This window comes from Lissotriton helveticus, chromosome 2_1 (assembly GCF_964261635.1).
Source record: "Lissotriton helveticus chromosome 2_1, aLisHel1.1, whole genome shotgun sequence".
In the NCBI taxonomy this organism is placed as follows: Eukaryota; Metazoa; Chordata; class Amphibia; order Caudata; family Salamandridae; genus Lissotriton; species Lissotriton helveticus.
Genome location: NC_136059.1, coordinates 187,533,227 through 187,547,347, shown reverse-complemented (window position 1 = coordinate 187,547,347; position 14,121 = coordinate 187,533,227). Strand labels below are relative to the sequence as shown.

The 14,121-nt window shown below is 46.2% G+C and overlaps 1 protein-coding gene across 1 annotated transcript in view; it reads right to left on the bottom strand.

The window, feature by feature from the left end:
• Positions 1-14,121, bottom strand: part of LOC144817842 (E3 ubiquitin-protein ligase TRIM39-like) — a 158,966-nt gene that overhangs the window by 50,509 nt on the left and 94,336 nt on the right. Inside the window, exon 3 of the mRNA XM_078674701.1 lies at positions 3,080-3,310. Within this exon, the coding sequence (XP_078530827.1) occupies positions 3,080-3,310 (231 nt within the window). The remainder of the gene's footprint in view (positions 1-3,079; positions 3,311-14,121) is intronic.

The window sequence follows — 14,121 nt, the reverse complement described above, 5'->3', positions numbered from 1 at the left end:
ATCCGTCAGTGCCTCCTCCTAGCTGAAATATGTCATGAATTTAATTAATTTGTTTGACCAAATTTGAAAAATTTTGGTGTTCTAGTATATCTAGTGCCATGCCTGGTCAGACAACGTTAGCATAACAAGGGCTATACCTATACCCTCTAATACCACTAGCCCCTGGAAAAAGTCTCAAATAAAACCTTTTCTAAGGTCATCTATTAAAATTTAACTACAGACAATTTCACTGAAACAGACTGTTGAAAAATGATTGCCATTAGATTTTGTAAGATGCGACCCTCATCTCTTTCAATTAAACTAAAGGCCAAAGTTCTCAACAGTGTCTTTCCTTAAAAAACGAAGGCCCATGCTCTCTAAACCTAAACTGGTTTGCAAGAAAAAGAGGCCTCAATAATTATAATTTACTAACTACTCAATCAATCAATGCGCTCGGCGGGGGTGAGGGGTTCAGCTACGAGTCAGCCGAAGAGCCAGGTCTTGAGGCCCTTCCTGAAGGTGTGCAGGGTGGGAGAGCTTCAGATGTTGACCTGGAGCTTGTTCCAGGCCTTTGCCATGACGTAGGAGAAGACTCTTCCACCCGCTCTGGATCTGTGGATGTGCGCGGTTTCTGCTAGGGCGAGGTCGGGCGAAGCCGAGGTTTCTCTTGGGTAGGTGTTGGGTGATGGGATCATGTCGTAGGATGCCGAGGACGAGTCTGGCTGCGGTGGTCTGGATACTCTGGAGTTTGCATACCAGGAATTTGTTGATTCCAGCGTGAAGGGCGTTTCCGTAGTCCAGTCTGCTAGTTATGAGTGTGTGGGTGATGGTTTTTCTGGATTCAGGGGAATCCATTTGAAGGTCTTGCAAAGGATGCGGAGGGTGTTGAAACAGGTGGAGGTGACGGCACTGACCTGGCAGGTCATGGTGAAGGAGGAGTCGAGTATGATGCTGAGGTTCCGGCCGCGGTCCGTGGGGGTGGGAGGGCCAAGGGCGGTAGGCCACCAGGTGTTGTCCCAGGCTGAGGGGATGGGTCAGAAGACGAAAACGTCTGTCTACTCCGAGTTGAGCTTTGGACAGCTGCTGCTCATCCAGGATGCACCATCTTTCATTCCTTCCTGGAAGCCGAGTCTGGTGGTGTTGGGTTCCTTTGTGAGGGAGAGGATGAGCTGGGTGTCGTCGGCGTAGGATACTATACTGAGTCCATGCTGTCTGCCGATGCCGGCGAGGGGGGCCATGTAGATGTTGAGGAGCGTGGGACTGAGTGATGATCCTTGGGGTACTTCTCAGATGAGCTCTGTGGGTTTGGAGAGAAAGGGCGGGAGTCTGATCCTTTGGGTTCTGCCCGCGAGGAAGGAGTGGAGCCAGTCGAGGGCAGTCCCCTGTATGCCGGCGTCGTGGAGTTGGGCTTTGAGAGTGCTGTGGGAGACATTATCGAAGGCTGCGGAGAGGTCTAGTAGGATGAGGGCCACGGTGTCGCCTCGGTTGAGGAGTGTGTGGATGTCATCTGTGGCGGTGAGGAGGGCGGTCTTGGTGCTGTGGAATCCGGATTGGGAAAGGTCGGGGATGGCGTTCTCTTTGATGAAGTTAGTCAGCTGGGCGTTGACAATCTTCTTTGTGACTTTGGCCACAAAGGGAAGAAGAGAGATGGGTCAGTAGTTTTTTAGGTCCGTCGGGTCTGCAGAGGGTTTCTTGAGGAGGGACATGACTCCTACACGTTTCCGGTCTACTTAAACCAATATGTTAGCTCATATAAGAAAATAACTGGTTTAATCTTCCAAAATCATACATCTGTGAGCATCTTATGAGCTAGGTTTAAAAGTAGAGGTGTTGGTGAATACAACAACCTATAATAAAATGTAATCCTCAACTTCTTTGGTTGAACACCTTGCTATCTTCCTTCGGAAGGACACTTAAGGCCTTAGAAATGGGATAGAGGTACATCTGGCTTATCTGAAAGAACTCTGTTAGACAAGTCTGTTCCTTGTCTCTGCTAACCTTATGCTCTTTTTGATAAATTGTTTCTGGCAAGCAAACCCCTGGTCTACCAAATGGTATTTGCCTTCTCAAGCTTATCATTAAAAATAAAGATGCCAAAACCCCTCGACTTTAGCAACTTATTACCAGCTCTTAAAAGACAGGAAGAATGCCGGCAACCATAAAGCAAATACCATGATATGTGCGTGCTGAATATACCCTCCTTGAAATATGCCGAACCATCTATTTTCTGACCAAGATCTCTCCTTCTAAACTTGTAGAAAAAGAGGCATGGGGCAGATATGAAAGTTGGTAGAACTGAATGGGATTCTACATGCCGGGTTTGTCAGGGTTGATCTCAGTGAAGGCAGTGAAGGAGAAACTCTCGGTTAGGGCTTGCTCTTTCATTGTAGTGGTGGTAGGGGAAAGAGGGGCGAAGGGGTTGAACAGAGCAAAAGTAGGCCTAATATTTCCGACATTTGCAGTCGAAAAAGAGAATCAGTCCTTTATTTGAACTATGGCTTCTGGGCTCCATTGAGGGTTAATCAACTGTTGTTGTGTTGCAATGAGGTAAAGTAACTTTGAACAACCCTGAGGAGTGTGCATGGGATGCTGATGGACTCAGGCCTGCATCCTTCCATCACCATGGCCCTCCTCAAAACTAACATCCTCTTAACAAAAAGGAGCAATCTCTTCAAAGGAAAAAACATGATGTATAAATCTAAAGTTACTTACTCACCTACGGGCATGGGCAGGGTACTGCTTTTTGATTTTGAAGCACCTGCGAGTAGAATTATTAAGCAGTGATCATAACTTCTTACCTCAAAATACTCTTCGGTGGCACCCTCACACTTTACCCCTAGCCTTGACTACTAGTTACTACCTGCTGAGGAGCATCTAACAGCCAATGGGAGGTAGCATTTCATCTTAGACCTTCATAGGCCTATCCAAACAAAGTGTAACTTGCTGTCCTCTTCTGCACGCGATGGATGCTCCCATTGGCTGCAGTGTCTCACACTAGTAAAGGGACATTAAGACTAGGCCACTGCTTCTATGTTAAAATTAGACTCTGTAAAATATCTGCTCATAGTTCTGATGAATGTACCATGCTCCAACAACTCACCTTTAGGAACTCTTCTGCAGGCCATGTCATCTTCTCTTGCATCTCCACTATCAATTCATTGAGATGTGAAATCTCATCTGAAAGTTTGGTCATGTTTGCATCTCTTGCCACCGTGATCTTCTTGTCCATCTCTTCAAGGTGACTGAGAAATATCTGTTCCTTATTTCTCAGAATCTGGTACAGCCGATCAAACTCCGCCAGGGTTCTCTTCTTCTCTTTCGCTATCTGAGTCTTTGATATACAAATAAAGAGGAGCATTAGTGTTTGCTTCAACACTTGATTGCAGAAGATGAAAGCTATAATCCCCCAAATTAACTAAAAAACGACAAATTGCGAGGTATAAACTTTAAATCCCATTTCCCCTGTGAGTGTGCCACAAAGCATTCAAGTTGCAGGCATTCTCTGCCATCTAAACATATATCAGCAGGGAGAACAGAAAAATACAGTCATAAGTATTCTGCAGAACCACTGACTTGCCTTGGTAACTACAGGAAAAAAGCATCCATCCTAAACATACGTAAATGCCACTGTCCCTAGGAAATCAATTTAATACAAAACTAAGGGCCTGCTTATGATCATGGCAGACAGATTTACTCTGTCAAAAGTGTGATGGATATTCCATCCACCCAATCACAGTTACATGATATCCTAAGGAACTTATCAATACAACAACGGAGGAGTGACTTAAACCAAACAAAATGGGACATAGACAGAGCACGTGGATGTGTAGAAAAGGAAAAGAAAATCACAGTGATTTTTTATAAAACCCTCACTCACCCAACTATTGGGTGACATGCTTCATCATCGGGTTGTTCACCGGGTATGCCAAGTGCATGCCCGGTGTGCTACTACACCTGCGACTGCAGTGGAGCTGGTGACTAGAATAAAAGCAGTGCAAAAAGTGATAGTGAAAATAAGGTGTCAAAATCAGAGTAAAAATGCGTGTTCCAACCTGTACCCAATTTTAATAAAGGTTGAAGCATGCACAAGATAAAAAGAAGTGGCGGACAAGTTTGATAATAAATTTGAATCAAAGTGTCCTGTTTTAATCGGTCATGTGGTCAACATGTTTCTGCTCATGGTGGCCTTTTAGCCGAGCATTCTTCAGGACCAACCTGTGACACTGGGCGGTATACGCGCGCTAAGGCGTACCCTAACCTCAGTGTACTCAAAAATAGAAAGAACTCACGGTTATTCACCGGATTACCCTGAAGTTTCAAGGGTGTTGTAATCTGTGTGGTGGGGAGACAAAGAAAATCGGACCAAACATATGATCACATACATGAAATAATGCATAGGTTCCTTTTTCCCACAACTTTAATTTATCACACACCACCAAGTTACGTGCTCATCAGGAAGATCTTTGTCTATTTTTTTATATATTTAAAAAAACTCACATCAAGTAGGGTTAGTTTGTATATTTTGGTCGGGTTACCAAGGAAAGTTCCCTCTTCACTCTCACCAACCAACCTTTTTATAGTGCGTCAACATGAACGCTTTTTTTAAAACTGTGTTAGTAACAATCTTTACCACACAGTGTGACTGAATAAAGTAACACTAACACCACATTGGGTTTACAAGGAATTGTGCAAAGTTAAAAATATATCTACATATTTCAAACCACATCACTCGCGCAGAAAGCCTGGGAGGAGTTTACGAAAAGGAGGAAACACAAAACTATTCATAATTACGTGAAAGTGCAGTGACTTCACTTCATAGGTCGGTGGGGCGGGATTTCTTCACTCCGGAAAAAACTAATGGAGGGAAACGAACGGCGTTGTTATGAGCCGTCTATACTGGTAGAGTGGATAAGCGATGGCTATAAACAAGGTCTATTTTCCACTCACCTGCATTCCGGAGACTCCCCGCATATCAACCTCTACAAGGCTCTGCCACCGCCTGAATAGTAAAGGCAGTCAGACTCTGATCGGGTGTTATCGCGGTACCTAACCCACGTGACCATTCCGCCAAATGGTTGCTAGCGTCCTGGATGACGTCAGGCGTATGGGTTTGTTTATTGCAGGATTTAAAGGGGAAGTGTTCGCCAGGACCGGGGCATGAAAACTTTATCAGTTACCAATGCCTGGACAGTCTTCCATGCTCACAATTAGTTATAATATCAATCTGTCACTGAGGAAGTTGGTTACAGTATCGCGCCCCAACCTCTCAGTAACAGAGCGACACCCAACACTATATTCTCAGTAATCATGAGTAGTGGAGCACTCGTAAATTGCTGGAGCCCATTCAGTATGATAAAGAAGGGAGGGAAACATCATTTCATATGGGCTAACGATGCCTTACACTACCCCAGGGGATATTATCGTTCAGTCCCTGTAGATGTGTCGAAAGGCGATACACCCATCGTTGCTCCTTCTCAAATAGTGATTCCTGTGTCATCATGGCAGTCCCTATTTGTTCCACTACAGTCCATCTAATGTCATCTGGGCTATGATTCATTGCTTTGTAGTGTGTTGTAAGTTTTGTCATCTCCTTTTGACACCTGACATTACTGCGATGTTCAGTAATTCTTAGTTTTATCCGTCTTGTGGTCATTCCCACATAACGTAGTCCACAGGGACAGGTTATGAGGTACACCACGTTTGCGGAGTTACAATTGGTGTGCTGTCTTAAATGCCACGTTTTATTAGGTTCTAGAGACAGGGTTTTGGTGGCCGATGTTAGGTGACATACACTACACCCCCCACAAGGATAGTGGCCTAAGATTGGTGGGAGCCCCCACGCATTAAGCAGTGTATTTGTCGATTGTGACATTGTCTTGGTCGGTCGTGTGTGGACTAACGAGTCCCTCAAGCTTCTTGCTCTCCGATAGGAGAAGAGGGGTTTTTCCCACTTATGATTGTTACTCGTGAGGATCGACCAATGTCTGTTGATGCATCTGCTAACAGTGTTGGACAGACTGTTATACGTTGTGACGCATGTCAGGGGAATTTCATTATTTTCAGGCTTGGGATATTCCTCAAGTAGGGCCTCACGTTGTTGATTTTTGGCCCGTTTGCAGCTTTTTGTCAGAATTTTTTGAGGATAACCCCGTGCCCGGAGTTTCTCTGATAGTTGTCCCGCTTGATGATTAAAATCTACAGTCTCGCTGCAGTTACGCCTCAAGCGTAAAAACTGCCCATATGGGAGATTCTCCCTAAGTGGTCGAGGGTGGAAACTGTTGAAATGTAAAAGATTATTCTTAGATGTGGGTTTTTGATAGTTTTCTGTTTTGAGATGGTTACCCACTCTGGTGATAGTCACATCCAGGAACACCATTGTATTGGGATGATAGTTACTTGTGAACTTGAGGTGGGTATTACAGGTATTGATCCACGTCAGGAACTCTAGAAGAGCCGCCTCGGTGCCATTCCAAATCACCAAGACGTCGTCGATGTAACGACGCCAAAAGGTTATGTGGTTTAGAAAAGGATTGGAAACATGGAGGATATGGCTGTTCTCAAAATGATGAACATATAGCCCGGCCACACTAGGGGCGCAGGTGCTGCCCATCGAGGTCCCCGTTATTTGTAGGAACAGATCACTTTGATATTGGAAAAAATTCCTTTTCAAAACCAGGACTGCGCAGTCCACCACAAAAGAGGGGGGAGTTATATAACCCCATTCTGAGTCATTCAATGCCTCTGTGAGGACCGTCAATGTATCATCCTGCGGGATGAAGGTGTAAAGACTCTCTATGTCTAAAGAGACTAGAAAAATGGGACCCTCTGGTAAAGTGATTCCATTGAGCATCGCTAGGAGACTTTTCGTGTCTCTCAGATAGGTAGCCGTTTGTTGTATAATTGGCTTAAGAAAAAAATCACAGTACTGGGATAGGGGCTCTAAGAGCGACCCGATCCCAGACACAATGGGTCTTCCTGGAGGGGGGACCTTATTTTTGTGTGTCTTGGGTAGGATGTAAAAATACGGTGTTTTACCCTCAGATTTTGTCAGGAAATTCGCCTCATTTTGCGAGATCCATTCCCTGTGTTCAGCTTCCGACACCAATTCAGTGATTTCATCCCTCAAGGAGTCTGTAGGATCTGTATTTAGTGTGGCCGGGCTATATGTTCATCATTTTGAGAACAGCCATATCCTCCATGTTTCCAATCCTTTTCTAAACCACATAACCTTTTGGCGTCGTTACATCGACGACGTCTTGGTGATTTGGAATGGCACCGAGGCGGCTCTTCTAGAGTTCCTGACGTGGATCAATACCTGTAATACCCACCTCAAGTTCACAAGTAACTATCATCCCAATACAATGGTGTTCCTGGATGTGACTATCACCAGAGTGGGTAACCATCTCAAAACAGAAAACTATCAAAAACCCACATCTAAGAATAATCTTTTACATTTCAACAGTTTCCACCCTCGACCACTTAGGGAGAATCTCCCATATGGGCAGTTTTTACGCTTGAGGCGTAACTGCAGCGAGACTGTAGATTTTAATCATCAAGCGGGACAACTATCAGAGAAACTCCGGGCACGGGGTTATCCTCAAAAAATTCTGACAAAAAGCTGCAAACGGGCCAAAAATCAACAACGTGAGGCCCTACTTGAGGAATATCCCAAGCCTGAAAATAATGAAATTCCCCTGACATGCGTCACAACGTATAACAGTCTGTCCAACACTGTTAGCAGATGCATCAACAGACATTGGTCGATCCTCACGAGTAACAATCATAAGTGGGAAAAACCCCTCTTCTCCTATCGGAGAGCAAGAAGCTTGAGGGACTCGTTAGTCCACACACGACCGACCAAGACAATGTCACAATCGACAAATACACTGCTTAATGCGTGGGGGCTCCCACCAATCTTAGGCCACTATCCTTGTGGGGGGTGTAGTGTATGTCACCTAACATCGGCCACCAAAACCCTGTCTCTAGAACCTAATAAAACGTGGCATTTAAGACAGCACACCAATTGTAACTCCGCAAACGTGGTCTACCTCATAACCTGTCCCTGTGGACTACGTTATGTGGGAATGACCACAAGACGGATAAAACTAAGAATTACTGAACATCGCAGTAATGTCAGGTGTCAAAAGGAGATGACAAAACTTACAACACACTACAAAGCAATGAATCATAGCCCAGATGACATTAGATGGACTGTAGTGGAACAAATAGGGACTGCCATGATGACACAGGAATCACTATTTGAGAAGGAGCAACGATGGGTGTATCGCCTTTCGACACATCTACAGGGACTGAACGATAATATCCCCTGGGGTAGTGTAAGGCATCGTTAGCCCATATGAAATGATGTTTCCCTCCCTTCTTTATCATACTGAATGGGCTCCAGCAATTTACGAGTGCTCCACTACTCATGATTACTGAGAATATAGTGTTGGGTGTCGCTCTGTTACTGAGAGGTTGGGGCGCGATACTGTAACCAACTTCCTCAGTGACAGATTGATATTATAACTAATTGTGAGCATGGAAGACTGTCCAGGCATTGGTAACTGATAAAGTTTTCATGCCCCGGTCCTGGCGAACACTTCCCCTTTAAATCCTGCAATAAACAAACCCATACGCCTGACGTCATCCAGGACGCTAGCAACCATTTGGCGGAATGGTCACGTGGGTTAGGTACCGCGATAACACCCGATCAGAGTCTGACTGCCTTTACTATTCAGGCGGTGGCAGAGCCTTGTAGAGGTTGATATGCGGGGAGTCTCCGGAATGCAGGTGAGTGGAAAATAGACCTTGTTTATAGCCATCGCTTATCCACTCTACCAGTATAGACGGCTCATAACAACGCCGTTCGTTTCCCTCCATTAGTTTTTTCCGGAGTGAAGAAATCCCGCCCCACCGACCTATGAAGTGAAGTCACTGCACTTTCACGTAATTATGAATAGTTTTGTGTTTCCTCCTTTTCGTAAACTCCTCCCAGGCTTTCTGCGCGAGTGATGTGGTTTGAAATATGTAGATATATTTTTAACTTTGCACAATTCCTTGTAAACCCAATGTGGTGTTAGTGTTACTTTATTCAGTCACACTGTGTGGTAAAGATTGTTACTAACACAGTTTTTAAAAAAGCGTTCATGTTGACGCACTATAAAAAGGTTGGTTGGTGAGAGTGAAGAGGGAACTTTCCTTGGTAACCCGACCAAAATATACAAACTAACCCTACTTGATGTGAGTTTTTTTAAATATATAAAAAAATAGACAAAGATCTTCCTGATGAGCACGTAACTTGGTGGTGTGTGATAAATTAAAGTTGTGGGAAAAAGGAACCTATGCATTATTTCATGTATGTGATCATATGTTTGGTCCGATTTTCTTTGTCTCCCCACCACACAGATTACAACACCCTTGAAACTTCAGGGTAATCCGGTGAATAACCGTGAGTTCTTTCTATTTTTGAGTACACTGAGGTTAGGGTACGCCTTAGCGCGCGTATACCGCCCAGTGTCACAGGTTGGTCCTGAAGAATGCTCGGCTAAAAGGCCACCATGAGCAGAAACATGTTGACCACATGACCGATTAAAACAGGACACTTTGATTCAAATTTATTATCAAACTTGTCCGCCACTTCTTTTTATCTTGTGCATGCTTCAACCTTTATTAAAATTGGGTACAGGTTGGAACACGCATTTTTACTCTGATTTTGACACCTTATTTTCACTATCACTTTTTGCACTGCTTTTATTCTAGTCACCAGCTCCACTGCAGTCGCAGGTGTAGTAGCACACCGGGCATGCACTTGGCATACCCGGTGAACAACCCGATGATGAAGCATGTCACCCAATAGTTGGGTGAGTGAGGGTTTTATAAAAAATCACTGTGATTTTCTTTTCCTTTTCTACACATCCACGTGCTCTGTCTATGTCCCATTTTGTTTGGTTTAAGTCACTCCTCCGTTGTTGTATTGATATTTTGACTGGGGTATAGGAGTGTCCCTGAACCATTCCTCTCTTGTTGTTGTTACATCCTAAGGAACTTGTCACGAGTATCCCATCCCCCAAGATCATAATCAGGCCCTAAATCTGTTCTCACTTAAACTATTTAAAATCTCTGCTGGCAGACTTACCTAAAGAGAAAACTTGTCTCCAATCAGCCTAAAATGCAGCAGTTCCAGTGGCCACCGTTTTCAAGAAATGAGAGCCCATTTCCATAAATCTGCCTACGCCAACTGCAGACAGCCGATACTGTCGCAGGTATAAGCGCATGCTGGGCACACAAGATAATGTTTAGCCAATTACTCACATGCCTGGATAACAAGATTTAAGTTTGTGTCTAAGACAGACACATACAATTAGAAGGAGCAATGCTTATTACAACCAGTGAACGCTCCTCCATTATGGCGGAGGACCGTTGCACCACTGAAAAATAAAATGATAATAAAACCATTTTATTATCATGTTATTTTTCTTACTGTCAGCTGAGGTTAGGGTGGGGCCATCCTGACGAGTGTCACGTCACAGTAGGGAGTAGTGCTGGGAACTTGTAAGTGCGCATGTCAGTTTGGCTGGCCGTCTTAAGTGTGCATGTCTGTTTGGCTGGCCTAAAACGGACAGCCAAACAGACATGCACACTTATGTTTCTCCAACCCAGCTGTGTTTAAAAAAATATATATAAATGTTTTTTATAGCAAGAACTAGACCCGAAGGTATCAGAGTGCTTTACATAAGCACCAGTTGCATTATAGACAAACACATTCATTTTTGTTAGGCACGGAGACATTAGGTGATTTGCCCAGAATCACGGGATGTTGAGTGTCCCTGCCAAAACTGGAACCCGGTTCCCCAGCTTCGAGTCGACCGCCCTAGCCATTAGGCCACATCCTCAGCCAGGTTGGAGAAAAGCCACATGCTTCCTGTGCCTGAGTGAGCGTCAAGTCAGCCCGCTCAGGCAAATCACGGCGCTGCCCTCATACTGGTAAATAGAATTACCAGCATGGGAGCAGTTCCATGATTGCCCCCGGTAGCCTGTGCAACATGACCAGCATCTGGAGAAGAGTACTGTGGCGGCAGCCACAGGGGCAGGTATGTGTTTTTATTTATTATTTTGCCCTCATCCCCCCTGCCTTCGTGTTGCCTCACCACCCAAAAATTAGAGCAGCCGCCACTGATTACAACCCCTAAATACATGCTACACTTTTTGAGACCAAGCAACTTGAACCTAGAAGCTACAAGTAGTGCTTGGACTTCTTACTCATTGTCTGACATTTCTCAAAACGTTGGAGTCCTCCTCTCTGTTTTTTCTTACTTTGGTATAAAGAGAAGCCAGCACCTTGAGTCTTTCTTAGTCTATAAGGGCAACCCTTTAAAACTGGACTTTAAAGGCATGGCCAAGATGGCGGGGTGAACAGATGCACTAACCCTGTAAAACCTCTACAGAGGCACCCGAGGTATCCCCGAGCTGTGGGGAGCGAGGAGCAGGTGAAGTTGATTCACGTCGAGGCCCGATACCTTCTCCTGACCGAGGAGTTCAGAGCCCAGGCCTCCAGCGAGCGTCCATCTTGGGCAGTCGTAGATAAAGGAAACATCCGGTTGGGCAAGCGGAGAGACCCCAGTGGCTTCTGAGGTTGATATCGGTGCCCCGGAGTGGAGGTCGTGCCCGATTTTGTTAGCATTGCCCTGAGGACACAGCGGTGCCGGCACTAAACAGCGTCAGAGCCGACGGAGTGCGATGCGAATTGGAGCCTGCCGGATGTGATTTGAGTGATGTCGTTGCTGGGGGACTGAGGCACGGTATTGTAGCAGTGACCATTGTGTAGCCCATAGAAGTGAAAGGTTGACATGGGGGAGCTGCGAGCGCTCCTGTGCCAGACGCCGCATTGAGATGCCTGCAGCGTGGACCAGAGCATCGGCTTGAGAAGTAAACCCCCTCTCCCCCCTTGGACAGCTAGAGGCCGCCCGAATGGCGGGGAACTACTGCGTGGGGTGAGGTGTCAGTGGCTCATGGCCTGGGGCCAAAGAAGAGGGGGTCGAGGCACGACCTGTGCTATACCCCAGAATTTACATGTCGCCGGGCAGACAGCCCTGAGGTGCTTTGTCTTGGGCCTCTGATTGAGCAGCGTCAGAGGACTCGGTGCATCGCTTCACAGACCCATGCTCCTCTTCTGGCCAAGGTCCTGGTTCCTTGGTGTCGACTCCTGAGGATATTGGCCCTTAGTACCCCTTTTTATTTGCTTCTTGGAATCAATGGACCCGGTGGGAGTGAGCAGATGGACCTGAGATTCCTGGCCTAGGGCTACCTTTGAGATGGCACGACATTTGGATTATTGGGTCAAAGGGGAGCTGTGAACTTCGCCGGGGAAGGCGGCCCTTCAGAGAGCTGACCCTCTAGCACAGTGACTGGGGAGTTTGGGCCTGTATCATGAACAGGGCTCTATACACTGGCACCTCCAGTCATTTCTTTGAAGTACGAGAGCCCAAAGTTATTGGCGTCTTGGAGTGCACTTCTGTGGGGCTATAGCTGGGGCTGCTTTCCTTGGCCCGGAGTCAAGACCAAGGTGAAGAAGGAGCGGTCAGTGTGTGACCTGCTTCTGAAGAATACTGGGGGCCCACAAGGCCCGGGGCAGGCCAGAGCAGGGGAAAGTGCCGACGTTGCAGTGAATCGTGAATTTGTTTAATCTTTGCTTGCTTCTCTCTGCGAGGATATCCTGACAGTGAAGACCGACCTGCAGGTGCAGACTTAAGAGAGGTGAGACAGGATGTAGATGCAGTTGGAGAGAGGGTGGCTATCCTGGATGAAAGTCCGATGTCCAAGGAGGAGGAATTTTCCGCACTTCAACAGGAAGTGATCCGTTTACAAGACCAACAACTCAATCTCCAATCACATGCAGAGGATCTGGAGAATAGATCAAGGCGGAATAATATACGCTTCTGGGCGGTTCCTACTGGTGCAGAAGGAGCCAACCTGGAGGGGTATGTGCTGTTATGGGCTCCTCTGAAGAGAATATGATTAAAGTGGACCGTGCCACCAGATGGGCCCTCCACACCAGCCCAACTGCCTTCCTGCAGACAATTTAGTCTGCGTACAGGAGTATAAAGTAAAAGAAGCCATTCTAAAAGTGGCTCGATCTGTCCAAACACTACAATTTAGAGACCACTCTCCGCAACTATTCCAGGACCTTGCGGCAAACACTTTACAGAAAAGAAGAGTCTTCCGGCGTATGACTTACCATCTGTGATCCTCTAGCATAGCATATTCTTGGGACCACCCCTTTCGCCTCATCTTTCGCTATGAGGGTAAACTTCACCAACTTCGCTCCCTGAAGAAGCCCTGCAAGCTTCTTAACCTGGATCGCGACGAGCAGGTACTGCAGAGCACTTCTACAGGGGAGGGGTTTCCACTTGGCCCCCGACATGGGTCCAGAGCCAGACCCAGATTGAACCGACTTCGCCCTGATTTAGCTACCATCATCAAAGAAGGGTCTGCGGTGATACGTTCACTCTCCGGCGCTGAGGGAGATGTTACTGATCCTCCAAGGTGAGGCTTCTCCAGGTGATGGGAGAATCTGCAGCATTGGGCTTGGTGGGGACGGGATCGGCCGACTGCGATCTTGGTGAGTGTCTCCTGCCCTCTTGGCTACCCCACTCTTAATCGGACTTCCTGTCATTGCTGGACTGTGCACAATTTTTGTTAATTCAAGTGTCTATTTTTTTTTTATGTTGGGGTTGTTAATATGTTGTTCGGGGTCCCCCTCCAGCGAACCAGTTCCTTTGCACCTTTTACCCTTGCCTATCATTAGCAGACCATTCCACAGATAACGCTGCCTCACTACCTCATTTGGGACCAGCAAAGCGCAAACTTGGCTTTTCAAGATTTGTCTTGATTCTTATACCGGGCGAGACTAAGTTAGTTAGCCTTAATGTGCGAGGCCTTATCAAACCTACCAAGAGAAAGGCGGTATTTTCCCTGTTCGAGCCCTCCCTGGGGGAGATATGTCTGCTTCAGGGGACACATTTACTCCCTAAAAATTCAAACAGAATGCATGATAGAGGGTTTCAACAACAATTTTGGGCCTCCGGGAACGGCAAGAAGGGGGGCGTGGTTATTTTGTTTCCTAAGCTTTTTACTGGTACTGTC